Genomic DNA, 20,229 nt, shown 5'->3' with positions numbered 1-20,229 from the left:
CCCAGTTAGGTTCCAAAAACAAATGACTAAAAGGTTAGACAATAACAGTAAATTGTCATTTTACATTGTCTATTTTGTGATGTTTGCACATCGGTGTGCTATTTTACAAAGGACCATTTTCCGGATGACAATTATTCATTGCAAATCTGTTTATCCTGCTGCAGGACTTTGAGAGATGCTTAGATTATGGTACATCATGGCAATTCTGAAGAGATGGAAGGTAATGTAAAGATAGTACAGCAGTGTTCTGGCCATAAAGTATTCAGAATTTATTTAGTTTTTGCAGATTCCATGCTCTTGACTGTCGGTGTTGGTCCACCACTTTGGATAGACTGAAATATCTCAACAACTATTGGATGACCATAACATTTTGTACAGACTTCCTACAGCGCCACCGTGAGATGGACATTTGTGGTTTTGAGTGAAATGTCTCGATACCTTCTGGATAAGAATGAATTGTAATCACTTTGGTGATGCCTTCATAAAGCGTCATCATCAGGTCAAAATGTAAATCTGTCCAACACTTTAGTTTATGACCAAATACGTATTATAAAACTAGTGACATCCAGCCTATGCTGTATTCTAGCCTGATGGAATGTTAGCATGCTAATATGCTAAACTAAGAGGGTAAACAATACCTGCAAAATGTCAGCATGTTAGCATGTTGCTCTAACACAGTCTCACAGATACACTAGCTTGGCTGTAGACTCGTAGTCTTGTTAGCCTGTGTATAATATACCTACATAGTAGAACTGCAACAATTAATAGACTACTCAATTAGACGATCGTCAGAAAAATAATTGGAAGAAAAATCTAGAAAATAATCTAATAATGTGTTAGTTGCAGCCCTACTGCATTCCTCTTTCTTACATTAATAGCGCATCGTTTTCAATATGTTATTAAAATTTTAAATAGACGGATACTGGAAGTTGTTTACTGAGTTTCAAGCCATTGGCTTAATAAATGACACTTGTCTGTCTTGTATTTTACATGTTGTAGTTTGAAGGAACATCTCCAGGATATTTTTAAGTGTCCGTATAACCTCAAAATGACACAGTCCAACCTCACGCTTTAACAAATACTAACTGTATGTTCTAGCTCCAGTTTGCTCCAATTTGTCATCAGGATTTCAAAGAGGAGAAGAAATTAGTCAGGGAAAATCAACGAGAAAATAAAATAACACCGCCACAGGCAAACGATGAGTCATGATGAACATAAGGTTGACAACCAGCAGCACTGACACGATTCCACTCGTGTGGTCCAGACAAGAGCCCCCAATTCTTCTACTGTTATTCGAAACACCACCGTGCCTTATTCATTATCATTCCAGTACGGTTCCACGTTCGATCAAATAAAACTGACGTAAACATGAATTAATCCTAAACAACCAACCTCTGTATAGATAGAACCTTTGAGATGCATTTAATTGTACAACATCCATATTTATGAGAATTCACTTTAATTGGCTTGGATGTGTTTTCATTGGACAAAAGTTTGACACCTTTTAATGCTTAAGTCAGCTAAATGGAAATATACAGTACACTCATTTTACAGAACATTGTTGCTCTGAACAGCAAAGGCTGCCAGAGTCAGAACATTGTTTTTAATATCCAAAGAAAATGTTGTCATTGATCCCAGATGTTTTTTTCTTTGACTCAATATTGAAGTAATTACGGAAACATTCCACCGGGAGGAAAATCAGAGCAAACGAGAGCTGTCATTTCCCTAATGAAAGAGCCTGTTATTATTTCTTCATAACTTAACGTCTGGCTGACAATATGGGCTTCATGACACTTTCAATTTCCATTTCAATCACACCGGAGGAGGAGGCCTGATAACACAAGGCCTCTCATTGATGCACACACTCCAACGCGCACACACAATCAGACACACAGATCAGGTGATGTTTCAGCACTTTGGTTCGGAGCCCGGCGGATACCTGACCTGAGGTTTTAACACGCACGTTCACACAAAAAGGCACGGACACACACTCTCCGACGCATACACACAGAGCACTTTCACCGTCAGCCAACAACACAGGCAACCTCTTCACTTTTACATGATCATTTTTGGCACGACTTCAATGAGACACAGGTGAGAAGTGCACCAGCGAAACTGAAACCTCATGCTCAGCCTGTTGACACAGTCAGAGAGTAAAAGGAAAGCAGAGTGGCTCTTTGGATTGTATTGACCCCGGCGAGCGAGGAGAACCAAGCACAGTTCGAGGAGAGCAGTTTGACTGACAGCCGCGTTTGTAAAAAGGCAAACATGCAGGCGAAGCAGGGATGTGATATTTTTGTGGGACACAAATCTCTTTCATCTGACATGAAGCCTGACATGATTTATTTATTCCTGGCAGTTTCTGGTCTCCTCTCAGGCTTGTTATGCTGTTAAAACGCCTCTCATCGAGCGATAGGTTACAGAAGAAGAACGGATCGGATTCTTCTTTCCTACTTGAAGGCGTACATTTTCAGCCAGATTCTCAGGCTTGCCGCCATGTTGAGTCTCTAATATACTGACAGGTTAACCATCAGAATCAGGGATTTAAAAATGATGACATTAATCATGAGTGTTTCCTTTTTTCACAATTTCTGGGTTCAATTGTTTAGCCTGACAGATTTTCTTTCTCCCTTTTGACCCTACTGTCCTCGAGACAAACGGAGACTATACTTGTTATATAAACCACTTGATTTTTTTTTGCTCATGAAAAGACTTAACATGTATGCAAATGACTGATGAAGTTTAACTCAAGTGGGAAATTCAACAGGTACTTGACACCATCAAAGTGAAGTCAAAACAACAACTGACTGCAATGGGCTTTACACATAAAAAACACAGTGGACTCAATAAATCAAGGTTGCGTCACGTCACTACAACGATGCATTAGTTTAAAAGTTACCCTGTGGATTTGTGGACCACTGGTAATGCTATGGAGGTGATACTATAGAAATACTGCCAATGGCTTCATACACTACTGATCTACAGGTGGTGGTAATGTGCCCTGAAACGCTGCAACGCTCCAGCAAAGTGAAGAAGAAGACAACTACTGGCAGGTAAGTGTGAGTTTAAACAATGCGGCTTTCAAATTCATCAGCTTTGTTTTATGAGAATATAAAAGCTTTCAGTGTGAAGCTGCAGTAGTAGGATATGTTCGACTTGTTTTAGCAGTCACTAATAAAACAATTTTTCCCCCCGGGGAATGTCGCCACAGACAGCTAGTTTGTAATACTGCACATATATAAGTATTGCAATACTTTTATCGGTGGGTCATAGGCTCATCACCATTGTATTACCTTATAACGCAGTAGATAGTGACATAACGGCCATCTATTAAAATTAAAAATCTTCTAGATTGCAACTTTAAACAGAAAATGTGTTTATGTCCACAGGGCAGAGCAGAAAACCACCGATCCAGAGGGATGAACGTCTGAGTGATCTCCACGGTGTTTGAGCCAGAGTGAGTCACGCCAGGCGCCCTGACCACTAAATCAAAGAGCTGTTTGAACAGCTGCATTCCTTCACACTCCATCATCTCTCTCTCTCTCTCTCTCTCTCTCTCTCTCTCTCTCTCTCTCTCTCTCTCTCTCTCTCTCTCTCTCTCGCTGTGCAGTGATACTAATACTGGTTTTGCTTGCTTACCCCGCTCCCCCTCCCAAGTAATGTTCTGGTGTGATGGAGAAGAAGCTTCATCAGAGTGCAGGAGTGAGGTAAGTCATCCTTTGACTGTGGACAGGTGTCTGTTGGAGGTGGAGTGTAAAGATGAGACAGAGAAACTCAGTGAGGCTTCACAGCAGCTACTGCAGCTGATTTATGGACCCATGACGGCCATGAGTGAGTCTTTATGTAGCTTCCATTTCTTTTCATACATACAGCTGCCCTCCTCCAGAGTCACATACTGTTGGGCCATTAGTTTTCAGTGGCAGGCACGATAATTGCATTTGTATGGAATAACCCAGCGCTGAATTTAAAAAGACAGCTAAGAATAGAAGTCACTGTACATTGCTTAATATTTAGTCTTAGAATAAGAATGTAATGGTCAACAACTTAAAGGAATACTCTGTAGTGTGTGCCATGGATTGCTGAACTGGCTTACTGGCACAGGTCTACGGGCCCAAAGTGTGGGGGGCCCACCCGGCCTTCACCTACAAAATGTCAATCAAAGACACACCAGGAAGAGACTCAAAATGACCACTAAGAGATGCAAAACAACCACAAAGAGAGGCAAAATGACTACAACAAGACACAAAACTACAAAGAGACTTAAAATGACTACAAAGAGAAGCAAAAACAACTACAAAATGATGACAGAAAGACCTTCATGACCATGAAGGGGCACAAAACAACTACAAAGAGACACAAAATGACAGCAGAGACACAAAATGACCAATTTGAAACACAAAACCACCACAGAGAGACATAAAACGACAGCAGAGAGACACAAAACGACCACAAAGAGACACAAAACGACCACCTTTATACACAAAACCACCACAGAGAGACATACAACGACCACAAAGAAACACAAAACAACAAACAGGCTAAACAACAGTAACATCTGTTTGTTTTGCTCCTGGGAGAGGTGGTGGCCGTTTGTGTGTCTGTGCCCAGAGGCCCTTATGTTTTATAATCCACTCGGTATCCATGGTATCTGCTACAGTACTAATGTAGAACAGACGATAAATGCATGATGAGGTCCTTTAACTACCACCATTGATTCGGTTCACTTCTGTAACCATTGTATAAATACAGTCAGTGGATGATTTAAAAATAATAACAATAAAAAAGCATTGATATTGGTGTTTGTATGTTTTATCTGATTATCAATAAGACGAGCTTTGAAACACACTTGTAGCGATAAAGGTCAGAGTCAGGATCAATATCAGAACTTCGACCAGACTTCTACTTTAATAAACTTGAGCTTGTTTATGCTTCTGGCAGTGACGGATAACTGAGACATCTATTTAAGCATCATGAAACCTAACGATCTGAACACAGGCACGCTTCACGTCAGAGACTTACAACAGACTAGAAGTCGAGGGTGGAGTTGGAATGATAATAGTAGGAAAGATCTTTTTTTTTTTTTTTTACCTAACACTGGCTGGGAGCAATAAACAACTCAAGATAAACTTTTGACCTCAACTGGAGACACTCTTTGGAAAAGCAACAGGATAGATTTCAGCTGCATTTTGTTTTCTGCAAATTAAATGAACAAAACTGAACATGTCATGTCTGTGTGTTACATGATGCCAAACAAACCAATAAGCAAAGAAATCTGAGCCACATTGGAACAGAATCTGCACAAATAACTTTGGCATCAAGCATGTGAATCATAAATCATCAAGATGTTGTTCATATTTCCTCTCAATTCAATGCAATTTCACATCAGGACAGAATTTTGAAACTAAAGGAATTACAATACAATTTATTTTAAATGGGGAATTTAAACTTCAAATTGGTCATTGAAAAGGGTTAGCTTAGCATTTATCCTACTGAATGTCACGCTTTTTGCAAACAGTCATTACGATCATAAATACCGTTGCAAAAGCGTTTTTTTTTCTTAGACGCACAATTTAATTTTAATTTTAACACACTTAGCAAATATTCGCCACTACATCTCACTTTTTGCATACTGACTGTTATTGGATCATTGAAGCCGATGCTGATATCGATATTTGAGTCTGATAATGTTATATTGGCAGACCAAACCTTTTACATAAGGATTGCTCAAATGTGGTTATTAAAGAGTTGTCACTGAGCAGTACATTTTACAGTGTAAAAATAAACCCCTCCATGCTCCCTGCTCTACAAACTACGTAATGGAGACGCTGTTTCTGAAGGACCTCAAACATATATTTTTTTATTTCTCTACCGACACACATGCTGATACCGATCTACCATAAACTCATGCTGACCGATATATTGGCTCCGTTGATTTATTGGGCTGTAATCATCACGCACTGGCTGCCAGTTGTTACAACTTTTGGCATTGTCCTCTGATTAAGTCCATCTGAGTATGAATCTTACATGGGGAAAAAAGGGGGAAAAAATAGTTGTATTTTTATGGCTTCATGTTGAAAATATAAGTCTGAATGAATACAGATTTTCCTCTAAATAAGGTCAATTAACAAACCTCAGATCCCTATCTTAGATGCAAAAGGAATTAAGGGCAAACAAACAGACAAAAAGCTTTACACAACTATACCACAGCATATTAACTTAAATGGCCAAGCGTTTAAAAACATTTCCCAAAGATTAACATTTACAGTAGTTGAAGTTTAAATTGGTTTTCTTATTAGAAGTTTGAAAGTAGATTCACCCCCCAATTTTTTTTAAATGATTATGATGTGGAATTTCCTGAGAGACAAATCAATGACACCTGAGAAAGACGTTTCCTAATAAAGACAGGGGAAACATGAGCGTGGTGGTGGGGGTTGGTAATTAAGTACATGAGCTGGGGGCAGACCTTTGGATCCTGTATACGTGGTGGTATGTGTGTCTGCCCACAGAGCCGCCAGGACACTGGATTCCAGTAAATGGTTGTTTTTTTTTACCATGAACACCGTTTTTGCTTTGATGCTGTGACTAAAGGCTCACTCACACAAACCACTTCCATCACGACTAACCGTGCAGTCATGCCTTTTTCTGATCCATGTGTCGTTTGGAGTTAATGTCATGTTTGTTTTTGAAATCGGAAACTATATTTGTTTACGAGAACCGGACAAGTGAATGTGTTGTGAATATCAAAAACAGCAATCATGTGGTTTGTGTCCCCGCTGAAACTAAAAAGTCCAGTGTATAAAACCTTTAGTGATGGTGAGTTATCTGGAAGGTTTATGTGTTTGTGTTGGGAAGTCGCAGATTAGAATAGCTGGAATTACTGTAAACAGCTCAAAAGATTACTACTGGAGTCAAGTCAGATTATCTTTTCAAAGGTCACGTCTCCTTTTTTTGTTAGTGAAAGACTCTGGTAGTCAAGCTGTTAAAATAACTTTCATCAGTGTTTCATAACCGCCACAAAGTATCTGATGCCACACTTCACTCAGAAAGGGGAAATTGAAGAAAGTCACTGTTTACTGAGATTACGTAGATCAAGATTAGTCTGTACAACACATCCCATACAAGGTAGCTTTATTTCTGTCCTGAGTGTCTTTTTTTGTTTGTGAGCTTTTTTCTAAAGTCCTATGTTTAAAAGGAATATGCAAGAAATGTCCAAAGGGTAAATAGAATATTTGAATCTGTATCGAAGCACTCAATATGATGCTGAAATCAGCAGGTCATGATGTCAGATTGAATACACTGACAAAGTTGTGAGTGTTTTCCAGGTGGAGGTGCATTCTGCATGAACCATTAAGGGGGAGATTGTCTGAACTCTGCGTACATGGACATTAAGGCAGTCAGAAGATGTCTGAAGACACCTGAGAGATCCTCAGTTTTCTTTGAACCTATAGAAACAATCCTGTGGTGCGATCATTGAGGTTATGAAAGTGAGGCGGGTACCTTTTATGACTTTACGGAGCGGGGAACAATTATTGGGCTACACAAATTTAGCCAGAAACACAAGAGAAACCCAAATGTTGTTGCTACTGTATGAATAATGAATAAAGATAGAATATGTTGTTAAAATTCCTAAATTACACTTTTTGCAGAGACATAAGAACATTAATACCACTCTCATATCTGTATGTCAAATATAAATCTGCAAGTAGTAGACCGTTAGCTTAGCTAGCATAAAGCCTGGGGCCATTTCAGACGGAGAATTGAAGGTGCTTATATGCGTTCTCTTCAAAGCCACCAGAGTCCTTTGACAAAAACAATAATTTTACCTTGCAGAACACGGACGTTGCTGGTTTTCCTCCATCGGTTAGTTAGTTAGTGTTATTGTGGGACTTTGGTGTTTTAAAGGTTTAGTTCGGATTCACCAAAGCCACACGAAAACACAAACAAACTAACTGATCAGGGAACACCAGCAATTTCCGTGTTCTGCAAGGTGAAATTACTGTTTTGGTTAAAGGAGTCTGGTGGCAACCCCACTTCAAAACATCCAAACCATCTATTTAAGCTAGCTACTGCTAAGCAAAAGAAGTCTAGCAATAACAATAACAAATAAGAGGAATGATTGTATAAATGTGACAGACGAACATTTTTGTGCAACTTTTTATCCCTTTATTTCACAAGAGCAGTTTTCGTGGCTTGGCTTCACTTCTGACCAATCTTGAACCCCCCACCAATACACATAGACCGACAATGCAAGCGTGCGGACAGTCATATTCCTGTGAGTCACACAGAATGTGTACACACAAATACATGCACACAGAATTGCAGATACTAATGCCAGTGCTTTTCAATCAGAGTTTAATGGGGTGTGAAGGAAGTAGATGGTCAATATGACTGACCATCTGTAAATGGACTGAGTCAGAGGAGCTCTTCCTGGAAGGCTTACACTGTTTTCTGTACGCTTCTATTCTTTTCTCATGTGTGAGATGAACGGATACATCTGCAGAGCAGTCTGCTTACTGACAGTTGTGTCTTCTGTGGTCCATTTTCAGGATTATAAAAACTTCAGGAATGTGTAAACACAATGTGAATGAACACATACAAATACTGTAAACTATAGACAGCAATCTGGAAGCACTTGCCGGTTTGCATACATAAACGTTTCCTCTTTTTGTTTATTGCTATTTATGTTTTTCCAACTTTACTTAAAGCTTAATCAATCAGAGATCAGGCTCGTGTGAAGAATAATAATAATAATAATAATAATAAGAGAATAATATAGATATTCGTCACAAATTTGTCGTTTTGCTATTCCAAAGAGACTGACAGAGTGGGTCACCTGACAGGATCAAATACAATCCACCTCGCAGTCTTTGTAAAATGAAACGTATGTGGTCATTTCCATATTGTGAAATCCTTTTGAAGATCTTTCTAAAGAGGCAGAATCAGATGTTTGCTCAGGAGCCCTCACAAGACCCCGGCGCTGTTTGATCCTCACAAACAGAGCCACTTTAAAGTGGAAATGTACAGATGTACTGTAGTATCAGTATTGACAGGGGTCACTGAAGTTCATAACAGGCTTCAAACAGGCTTCCCCTTTCATAGAATAATAGAACCGCATTCAAATGTTGGAGGGAAATTGGTCATGGATCACTATTACTTTCTACTATTTACTATTAAGATTATTTATCACCACACAGCATGCGAAGCATCGTGCCAATACACAGTTCAGTCAAAAATAAGTGAGACAAATAAGGAAATGAATACTAAAACATCCAAAAGAAGAAGGACTTTTTATAACAGCCTGTTTCAGCTATTTGAAAAATGTGTCCTTTATTTGTCCAAAATAAAAGCTTAAATCAACCTTCCGTTAAAACCAAATAATATGAAAAGCATATGATTTGACACAGTGTGACACACACATTTTGCTCTGCTGTGTGACATTGTGATGCCGTGCTCAGTGGCTTCCTGACTGTGGGAAGAGTTGTGAACCCCAGACTTCATCTTGATCCCACATTTAGTTTTAGTGAAGAGCTGAAATATGCAGTTTCAGTTTACAGGTCTTACCTCAGACACGAGTAATGCTACACAGAGAGAGGATGAGGTATGTTGGAGTATTTATATAAAATAACCTCTGTGGGCTAAGAGGGGAGATAATGGAAATACAGAACAGGTGTGTGTGTGTGTGTGTGTGTGTGTGTGTGTGTGTGTGTGTGTGTGTGTGTGTGTGTGTGTGTGTGTGTGTGTGTGTGTGTGTGTGTGGCTGCACACTGACATTAAAGAGAAAGCAGCTGCAGGTGTTCTTTTTACCTTTCTACAGATGTACAACAAAGATGAGCAAAAACACACACAGAGCAGTTACACTATTTATGTCTCTTTCATTGCGATCTGGAAACAGCTTGGATAAATGACCTTGAGACATAAGTCATTTCAAGTTGGCTTTATATGAATGACTAACATTTTCTCTATTGCTCAGACAACAACAGGATTGGACAAATTCACTGGTCTGATTTTCACAAAGTTACTCTGAACTATCCATCAAAAATAAAGTGGCGTCTGAATCTGAATACATGTAAAGTAAGGAACGGGCCATGCATTTGCAGTATCATGCTTTAATTTTATATCTGCAGCCAATTTAAAGAGAAGAGTAGTAAGAATAGAGCCTGATACTATAAGCTTCTTTTTTTCTTTATAGTTTTCTTTATTTTTTTCCAGTCCAGGAATGATTTTATAAGAAAAGTGAAGAAGTTTAAATTGAATGAGACGTATATTTTAAGAGAAGCCGCCGCATCCTGAAGTCATCAGATCAGTGGATGCTGGAGAGACATCGCTCACACGGTCTGTATCTGTTACTGTGTCTGCTTCTTTTCTTTTCTTTTCTTTTCTGCTTTGCTTTCTTCTCTTGTCTGTGTTTTGTCTTCACACCCTCCATCCTCACTTTCATCTTTCTGCCTCCTCTTTTTCCTTTTTAGTGTTTCAAATTCTAACATGGCTTCAAATGACATGACTGAAGGGGTGCAATGTTGACAAAGTGCAGAGTAGCTTTAAAGTTGGCCACAACAAAGAAGACTGAGTAGAGCACAGCTGGTATAAAATAATGTTGTCCACTAGGAGGAGCTTTAACAGGGCCCCATCACAATCATGGGAATTAGGATAACTGCATATACTATTGGCTATATTTGAATACAGTTTAAATATGTATAGATAGGTGTATGACATTCCCCTTTATTATTTTCATTTGAATGTTAAACAGGGTAACATTGATAAAACTATTAATTAATCATTTTCCAGCCGTGAGATCGTCTGGGTCTGGTTATTTGTGTCTTGCCAGGCATGAAAATGAAGCCCCGAAGAGATTCTTCGCGTCAACAAAACGTGTTGTATTTACTCAGACGTCTGACAACACCAACAGCTGCCCCCGTGTGAACCAGGAGTTTGATGGTGCGGAGCATAGAACCAGAGCGCACAGATCGGCCCCCAACCGCAAACCAGCCAGAGTTAGAGTTAGTCTGACATCTTCTATTAAAGAGTAGCTGTTAAAAGAAACCCCCGACAAAAAGTTATTTTTAGCAAGATTTTTGATGAACAAAATAGCATCAGTGAGTTTTATAATAAATATATCAAATATAATATATTTTCTAATATAATATACAATATCAGTATTTATCGGCTACGAGCAGTTCTTGTAATTTGTTCCCCTGACGGTCACCAAAGGTAGCCTTATGTGCTTCCTTATAAATTACGAGATTATCAGGTTATGGAATAGGTTTTGTTAACATATGCATGAGTGGCCTTGTCCCGGCTGCCCCATGAAGTCTGCTGATCTCCATAAAATGGTGAAGTTCTGTGGTCTCCATGTCTGTGCTGTGATGTAACGCAGAGTAAAGCGCTGTTATTGCGGGTTTTCTCATGTTAATGCCTTCAGTTTGTCAGGCATTAACACTAATCTATCCCCGGGATCTCCACTGGCACCCTTGATTGCCCGCAGGCCTCCAATAGGGTGACAACAAGAGACCTCGTCAGTCTGAAACTGAAGATAAAAAAGGAGCTATTATTAATCGTGCTATTAGGCAGTATATTGATACAATAAAGTTATGGCTTTTAGTTATTGTGAAAGCTAATGATCTGCAGGCCTCCACACCTTGTTTATTGACATCGATGTAGTGAATGGAGGAGACTTCACGTGTCGCGGGCGGGATGATGTTTAATCAGATTAGTGCTGAGAGAGAGATGGGGGGGGGGGGGGGGGGGGGGTAGGTAGAGTAGAGTGAGGGGGTAGGTAGAGTGATGTAGCCCGACAGAGATGCACAAGAAGGAGAGAGAGGAGAGAGAGAGAGAGAGAGAGAGAGAGAGAGAGAGAGAGAGAGAGAGAGAGAGAGAAAGAAAGAGAGAGATAGAGTGAGGGAGAGAGACAGACAGAGAGGCAGTGAGAGAGAGAGAGAGCGCGAGTCAGAGAGAGAGAGAGAGAGAGAGAGGAGAGAGAGAGAGAGAAAGAGAGAGAGAGAGAGAGAGAGAGTGTGAGGGAGATAGACAGACAGGGAGACAGACAGACAGTGAGAGAGAGAGAGCGCGAGTCAGAGAACGAGAGAGAGAGAGAGAGAGAGAGAGAGAGAGAGAGAGAGAGAGAGAGAGAGAGAGAGAGAGAGAGAGACGAGAGACAGAGAGAGACAGAGAGAGATAGACAGGCAGGGAGACAGACAGACAGTGAGAGGGAGGGAGAGCGCGATTCAGAGAGAGAGAGAGAGAGAGCTTGGCAGACAGACAGAGCAGTGTGCAGAGGACTTTGGGGTTTTAAAGTGCAACTCTGCGGCGCAGTTTGCTCATTCACAACATGCTGGCTCATCTTCACTACTACTACTACTAGGCAACTAAAATAATCCTGAATTTTATTTTTATTTTAAAGCTATATTTAGGCTCCAGGTGAGTTGACAGGTGCGTGGACCTGTTGGTTAGAAACATTTGGATAAACTCGCGCAAACTATTGTAAGAGGGCAATGCAGAGGAGGAGGTGTGCAGAGCGCAGTGTGGCCGGCAGTGAGAGAGGGTGATGTGACCCTGCGTAAACGCCAATGACCACCTCTCTCTCGCTCTCCCTCAAACACACGTGAAACAGCAGCAGCGCGTCCATGTCCAGGGCTCAAGCCAGAATGACTCTGTCCGGCGGTTTGTCGGATACTTGTCAGCTCATTTTACGCGACCGCATGGAGCCGGAGCTGTGGAAGTAGTAGGCTACTTCATCCATGCTTTCTGGGGAATAGTTGCTGCAACACGTTGTGAAGCGAACACAAGCCACCGTGCACACTTTGGAGAGAGCTACGATGCGGGGCACTTTGGGCGCATTCATTCAGTCCTGTGTGATACTGCTGGTCCGAGCAGACCAGTGGAGGTTGAAGGACTCCGCCAACTGCGAGCTTAACAAGAAAGTAAGTCATTATGGAGCAAAAATAAATGAGTAATTGCACTGCTTAAGTGTTTCAAAAGTAGTTATAATGTAAGTTATTTTCTGGACCTCTCAGAACTACCACATTGTATTGTATTTTGCATTGTAAGGGTGTCAGTAAAGGAGCCCTAAAGTGCCACTTTTACCCTCTTTTTCCCCGTTCATCTTTTCTACATCAGGGACAAAATATTTCGTGCAACTTCTAAATGTTAAGTTGCACCTCTTGTGGTTTACTTGTGTAATTTGTGAACCTGGTTCCCACTTTGTTTTGAAATGTAAACTGGTCAAATCAGCCTTGTCTATTGAATGTTTTGTATAGGACTTTAACTAATGATTTTTTTCATTATTGACTTATTATTTACATCATATTTCTTTCCAATTAATCCGTTATCTCTTTACTCCAGTTTACATTGCCCCAGTCCCCATGGTGGTGTCTTCAAATATTTTTTTATTCTGACCAACAGTCCAAAACCCAGAGAATTTCCACTAATAATCATACAATGATAATAAGTAATGATATAAAAAGCTGGAAGCAGAGAATTATTATTTTTTCCTTGATAAATAACACAGCATTAATCAGTTATCAAAATTATTAATATTCGTATTCTGTCAATTGACTAAATCGTTCCAGCACTCGTTTTGTGTATTGGCTTTTAGTAACATGCAGGACTTTACACATTCTAGGTTTGTGTATTTGGTAAAATTGCGTTCATTCAAGACTTACTTTGTCCTTCTGTATTGTATTTTAAGACTGTCTGAGAACCTCCTTTAATTGATTACCTTCAATCTCAATCAGTCGTGTTCTTTAAACTCACCCAGAGCATTTCAGTCAGATCCAGCAGAAACGGGAAGGTAAAACATGCTGAGCTCACAGTCTGACAATCACTGACATGTGTATTGTTTGTTTGACACTTGGGTCCTAAGTGGCCTGTTAATAAGTCATTATCAGTCCGTTAGCAGTCTGTCTAATAAACAGCCTCACGCAGACAAAGTGGTGGCTTTCCTGTTTGGTGTCAGACAGACCCAGTGTTGGGTCATGAAGCAACTTTTAATTAAAAAATGTTGTCTCGCTGATTTTGTGAATTCAGAATCAGAATCAGAAGCAGAAATCCTTTATTAGTCCCACGACGGGGAAATGTATCTTGTTACAGCAAAAGAACAAGAAAGTAAAGTGGTGAGTACACAATTAAATAGAATAAAATACAGTAATAATAGTAAAAGTACAGAGTCGTTGATAAGAAGTTGTAAGAGTGAATATTGCACATGACAGTGATAATTGCACAACAGTGGTGGAATAGTGTGTTCTTGGTGTGGTGGTCTACCAGGGGCCGTGGTGATTGTACAGTCTGACCGCTGCAGGAAGAAAGGACCTACGGTATCTCTCCTTGAGACACCGTGGGTGAAGCTGCCTGTCACTGAAGGAGCTGCACAGTGCGGACAAAGTGTTCTGGAGGGGGTGGGACATGTTGTCCAATAGAGAGGACAGCTTGGCCGTCATTCTCCTGTCTCTCACCACTTTGGTCTGTTTCTTGATGTGTCTCTCCTAAATGCCAATCGTTTGTTTCTGACTTTCTAAAACCAAGCAACAACAATTTAGATAATCAAACATGGCAACCATTCACTAGTTCCAGCTTCTCAAATGTGAAGATTTCCTGCTTTTCAGTGTTTTACATCCCTGCAAATGGAATAAAAAAAAAAAATACCCCAGCAATTTAGAGACAATTCCTTGGAGGAGATTTACAATTTTCTTTTAAATCTATGAATCCATCAATCAAGAAAATAGTAAAACAGATTAATCAATACTGAAAATAATTGTTGCTTCTTATCTCCCCCCAGCAAACTGACCTAAACTCCTTCCTGTGGACGATCAAACGGGATCCTCCCTCATATTTCTATGGTACAATCCACGTTCCCTATACGCGCGTTTGGGACTTCATCCCCGAAAACTCCAAGCAGGCCTTCCAGGAGAGCAACATCGTCTACTTTGAGCTGGACCTGACGGACCCTTACACCATCTCAGCCCTGACCAGCTGCCAGCTGCTCCCTCAGGGCGAGAACCTGCAGGATGTCCTGCCCAGAGACATCTATCGGAGACTTAAGAGACACCTTGAGTATGTAAAACTCATGATGCCTTCGTGGATGACCCCGGATCAGAGAGGTAAGGGACTCTACGCGGACTACCTCTTCAACGCCATCGCTGGGAACTGGGAGAGGAAGCGGCCCGTCTGGGTGATGCTGATGGTGAATTCGTTAACTGAGGCAGATATTAAGACACGAGGAGTGCCGGTGCTGGACTTGTACCTTGCCCAGGAGGCGGAGAGGATGAGGAAGAGGACTGGGGCTGTGGAGAAGGTGGAGGAGCAGTGCCATCCACTCAATGGGCTCAACTTCTCCCAGGTGAGTGTGAAACTACTGTTTGGGGCTCAGGCCTGTTTTTCCATTTCACCTTCTCAGATTCACGGTATTGGAGGGAATTATCATTTATGCATCATTACTCAACTCTTTCTTCTGTCTGTAGCATACGATTGTAGGACAGGACATCTCTGCAGTACCAAAATGCTTAACTCAGAATGGTATTTTGAGACATTTGTTTTTTCACACCAGTCAAGATTTGCACTAATGGATTTGCACTTTTGCACATTATGTGTATTATGGCTGAGCTCAGTCATCAGTGAGGGGATCAGCTGCTAAAAGCGACAGATTTGTTCACTGACAATGGTAATTCAGTGTAGTCAGTGTCAAGATTTGTTGGCAAAGATTTGTTCGTACATGAACTGAACACCTCTAGTAAAGCTACTGTTTTTTTTACGATGCTACTTACTGCATGGGCTTCACTTTAAATACATTTTAACGTAAATGCAGTGGTAAATCTTTACTGTGAAACCATAAGTTTTGACAGTGAAAGGTGTGTTTCATGTTTTCGAAAGGCAAGTTTCACATGATGGGTGTTTATGAGGTTGATGCATTGAAATGATGCAATTTTCTAGACCTTATCCTATATTCTTTATTGGATGATTAAGAAGTTGATAGGGTCAATTTTCCATTATTGGGGAAAAAAGGTTCCAAAACAGCAATAACTAAAGTAACATCTATGTGAGATTCATTCATTAATTTTAGTGAATTTTCTGAAGGAAAATCTACTTTTGTCCTTCGTTCTGCCAGAGTCTGCCAACATTTTGGCAGTCCCAAAAGACTAAAAACTAAATAGATAAAAAACAAAAAAAAAAGTGTTCTTCAATGTTGTCTTCAAGATGTTTGTGCCCTCTCATTTTTTTGGCAGAGGAAAGGATACTTCAAGCTCAAAAGTGCTGCTTTGAATTCATTATGTTGTTGTCATATAACCTCAGGCTATAATTAAAATCAACACAAGCCTGAAAAGGATTTTGGTATATCCGTATCCATGCTTAAGCATTTACGTGTAGCTGCAGCTTTACGTTAGCTTACACATATCTTAATAATCACTTCCACACGCAGAGGTTAAGAGATTTTTCATTTGGGAAAAAAAAGAGCTGTGATATCGGATTGGTGCTCAGTATTGACTGAGTTTAGTAACCCTATACCGTAATTCGAGAGAAACAGCTGGTTTGGTGCAACCCTACCTATGGCACATCTTGTGTGTGTTGTGTCAAATGGTGACACAGCTGGTGAGTTTACTGTTCACACTTTTTAGGTTTGTTTCAATAAACTAAATGTCAAATCTACTCTGCTGAAGAGGCTTCACGTCTCATAAAATACACCACTAAGCTGTGTAATACAAATGACAAAGGCCAGCTGTATAATTTCAGATCCATTTTTTTTTTTTATTACAACAGGGACCTTTAGTTTTGTCTTTTCCCATAGCTTAGTCGAGTGGAAAACGGTGTGGGGTTAATAATCAGCTGTACAAACATTCAGCAGTGCTCCACCACGTTCTTTGTTATTAAAGAAAAATGGATCCTAATGACTGAAGTCTAAAATCGTCAGAAAAAAAGGAACCTTGTTCCCCAAAGCAGCCCACTTATGTCCCCTTGTCTGCCTGTCTGTCTGTGCCCTTCGGTGACCCTTTGAGTATTACAAACATATCTCAGAGGCAGCAGTCACTATGAAATCATGTTGCGTATTATTGAAGAATTTCTGCTAATGCTGGTCAGGAGCTAAGAGGATTACACTTGACCATTTACCCTAACACCCAGAAGCTAAAAGTGTTGTTATTTTAAGGCAGGACTTGTTGGCTCTCCAGATAAGTCTCTGCCCAAACCACCCAGCAGCACTTTTATGAGCATTCTCTTGAGTCGTAGATTAAGAATGGGGCAATATTTTATGTCTTGATGAACACATGAAGTAGGAGTAAGAGTAAAGAATTGCAAGGCGTTAAGATTTTATTCTCTGGCTGAGAAGAGATGATTTACCTTGTGTTATTAACACTCCTGCTGAGGAAGCATTTTCACAGGATGAACAGTGAAGTCGTTATTTCTAAGATCCTCTCACACTTGTCTCATTTTTGGCAGATCACACATTTCTTGTGTTATTTTAAATCAGTAGAAGTGTTCTTGATGAGACGTCTGTCATCGCCAGAAATACTACAGCAGTTGGTTGACCCTTTTCTGCAGTTGTGCAAATAATGACTGTTCTTTCTCAGAGGCAAAGGCAGGTGATGTTATACAAAGTGTCTGACTTTGACATTTGATACCAAGGTTTGCATCACGTTTGCTTAGTTGGTTTCTTTGAAAGCTGGATTTATGCTAATGGTAGTCCCAGCATAGGTACCTATGGCATAGGTTGTCATTTGTAGTCCAGTGTCAAATTCCACCCAATGATATATTCCCCACAGTATCTGTTTGACTTCACTTTGTGATATAGAGTTATGGTGCACTACACATGATGTACGCAAAAATTACATCCTGGTAACTTATATTTTGCTTGCCTGGTTACTGGATTGGAGACTACTCCCCATGCAATTGTAGTGTTTATGTTTATATAAAAGGGAAGATTGGGGTTCCTTACTGGAGCTGCTGCCCCCGTGACCCGATCCCGGATAAGTGGTAGACGATGGATGGATGGATGGATGTTTATATAAACTGATTTAAATATTTGGATATATATTCAAGGTGTGTTTAGCATGAAAGGACTACTACTTACATTTCCTTGTGCAACCCTGTGTTGTAAAAATAAATTAACCTTGTAACCTTTCATTAACTGTGATACAGAGCAGTTTGTGTTAAGAAGAAGGTTTGATGTCACCCATTAGTTTGTGGAATACGGGTTTGGCATTTTGTCCGTCGCCATCTTGGTTTTTTGGAACCAGAAGTGACACGAGAAGGTGATGTACAATTGACCACAGAACAAGACATTTTTAGGCGACTGGAATGTTACCATTACCTTTCATGAACTGAAAACACACTGTGAAAGGGTTTAAGTTCTAAGACGAAAACACGGACAACACCCAAAATGGACAACGCCAGCGACCTGTCAATCACAAGGTAACCTCGCCCTAAAGCATTTTATTCTAAATGGGACCATAATTTACAAAATGAACATCATGTTGTATTGAAGAAGACTTGAAACTAGTGAAGGAGACCATAAACTCGTAAGGAAAATGTTTAATGAGGTAATAGACCAAGTGAGAAGTAGGGTCATTTTCTCATAGACTTCTATACAATTGGACTTCTTTTTGCAACCAGTGTAGCCCCCTGCTGGCCATTTGAAAGAATGTTTTGTTTTGTTTGTTTGGCTTCACTTTTCAGACCTGGACGTTGCTACTTGGGAACAGCGTGACCACTAACCTAAAGGATGTGGCAGACCATCATGAATTATTTTCTTAATGGTCATATTCGTCTCTTTTGGAAGACACTCACAAACAATTTTTTGGTTTAAACGTGGGGACTTGTTATTTTGGATATCACAGAAAGAAAGTGGGTGGCTGAAATTGGGTTTGTCAACACGGCTATAAAGAGAGAAAAACCTCCCATCATCACAGCTTTCATTGAATTAGGTCCACAAAGCCTTCAGAGGGCTCAACAATGAATTCTAGTGTCCCTGAAACAACCCCTACCCTGACACTGCATCAGCACAGCACACAGCTTGGCACTCCATAATTTCCACACTCGGTTTCAATCTAATCAACAGCAGCTTGATGGACGCCTCAACCGGGCTGGCTTGAAGCAGCCTGCTTGATATTTCAATAAACATTTTCTTTTGCAGTTTTTGCAGTGTTGTTGAAAAGGGCAGTGCCATTTACAGTCTTTTAGCTCAACTCAAGTGTAAGATGTCTAGATAGTGTGATGAGTGAGATACAATACTGCCGCCTCAGACGCCAATCTTGACTGAAAGTACTGTTTAATGAGGCTACAACTGGAGAACCATATTTATAGTCTGTGTTAGTCTCTGTAATGTTTTCACTGGCCATTTACATTTGGCACGAAGCAGACTTTAGAGGAAAGGGAAAGGCAAATGGAAAATAAAATATTGCATGTATAGAAGTAGTGAAACTTGCTCTCCTCATGCCTTTGTTGAAGCCTGTGTGCAGCTGATTGGATGAACGCACCGTTTGTCGGGCTGTCACTGGTATTTGTTGCTGACAGTGGAGAATCATGGTGGCTCTTCTGGAGTCATATGGAATAAATATCGTTCTGAAGAAGTTTGAGGTGAGAATAGGCTTCATATTCCAAATAGTTGTTGGTGAGGGAGTTTTCAAGAGGTGGTAAATCAAAGCATCATCTGCTCTCCTGGCTCTTTGCCAGAACATTTTTAATCTCACTGAGGCATTTGAGAAATTGCTCAGCAGAGTTGAGCCTCCAGTTTGTCAATACGGCCCTGATCCTAACTTGTTTTCTTTCCTTTCAACTTTGTGACATGCTGCTCTGATGAATTACTGCAAAGCAAACACACAACGTGCTGATCAATCAATTACCTGCTGAGCTGAATCATCTTATCTATGTGGTGGTTTTAAAACCATCGGCCCACTCATTTAACACGCGGCCTTTGGTGTAAGATGTAATGCATATTAGCTTAATAAACCTAATATGTTTCATGAATATGTAATCATTCTGTTCTTTATTTTACTAAAGGTAGGGCGTCTCCACTATAAATTATTTTTAAACTCTTAAAATATGCATTAGGCACATCTTCACAGTGATTCATCACATGCAGTTAAAATAAGACCGGCAAAACTGATTCCTGTTATATGTTGGTGCTTGAATTCTGTCTTTTTATAACTTTGTCAAAGTGCTTAACATCTGTGACGCTGCATTCACAATGATTTAGGCAGATGGTGGACGGCAAACTGGGTATCATTCCAGCGGACGAGAGCATGACGA

At 40.2% G+C, this 20,229-nt stretch overlaps 1 protein-coding gene across 1 annotated transcript in view; it reads left to right on the top strand.

The window, feature by feature from the left end:
* The first annotated feature begins 12,242 nt into the window (after positions 1-12,242).
* Positions 12,243-20,229, top strand: part of trabd2a (TraB domain containing 2A) — a 59,890-nt gene continuing 51,903 nt past the window's right edge. The window contains exons 1-2 of the mRNA XM_029444805.1: positions 12,243-12,917; positions 14,771-15,331. Coding sequence (XP_029300665.1) covers positions 12,813-12,917; positions 14,771-15,331 — 666 coding nt within the window. The 5' untranslated portion in view covers positions 12,243-12,812. The remainder of the gene's footprint in view (positions 12,918-14,770; positions 15,332-20,229) is intronic.

The sequence above is a fragment of the Cottoperca gobio genome, chromosome 12 (genome assembly GCF_900634415.1).
Source record: "Cottoperca gobio chromosome 12, fCotGob3.1, whole genome shotgun sequence".
In the NCBI taxonomy this organism is placed as follows: Eukaryota; Metazoa; Chordata; class Actinopteri; order Perciformes; family Bovichtidae; genus Cottoperca; species Cottoperca gobio.
This window is presented reverse-complemented; position numbering and strand designations above follow the sequence as displayed.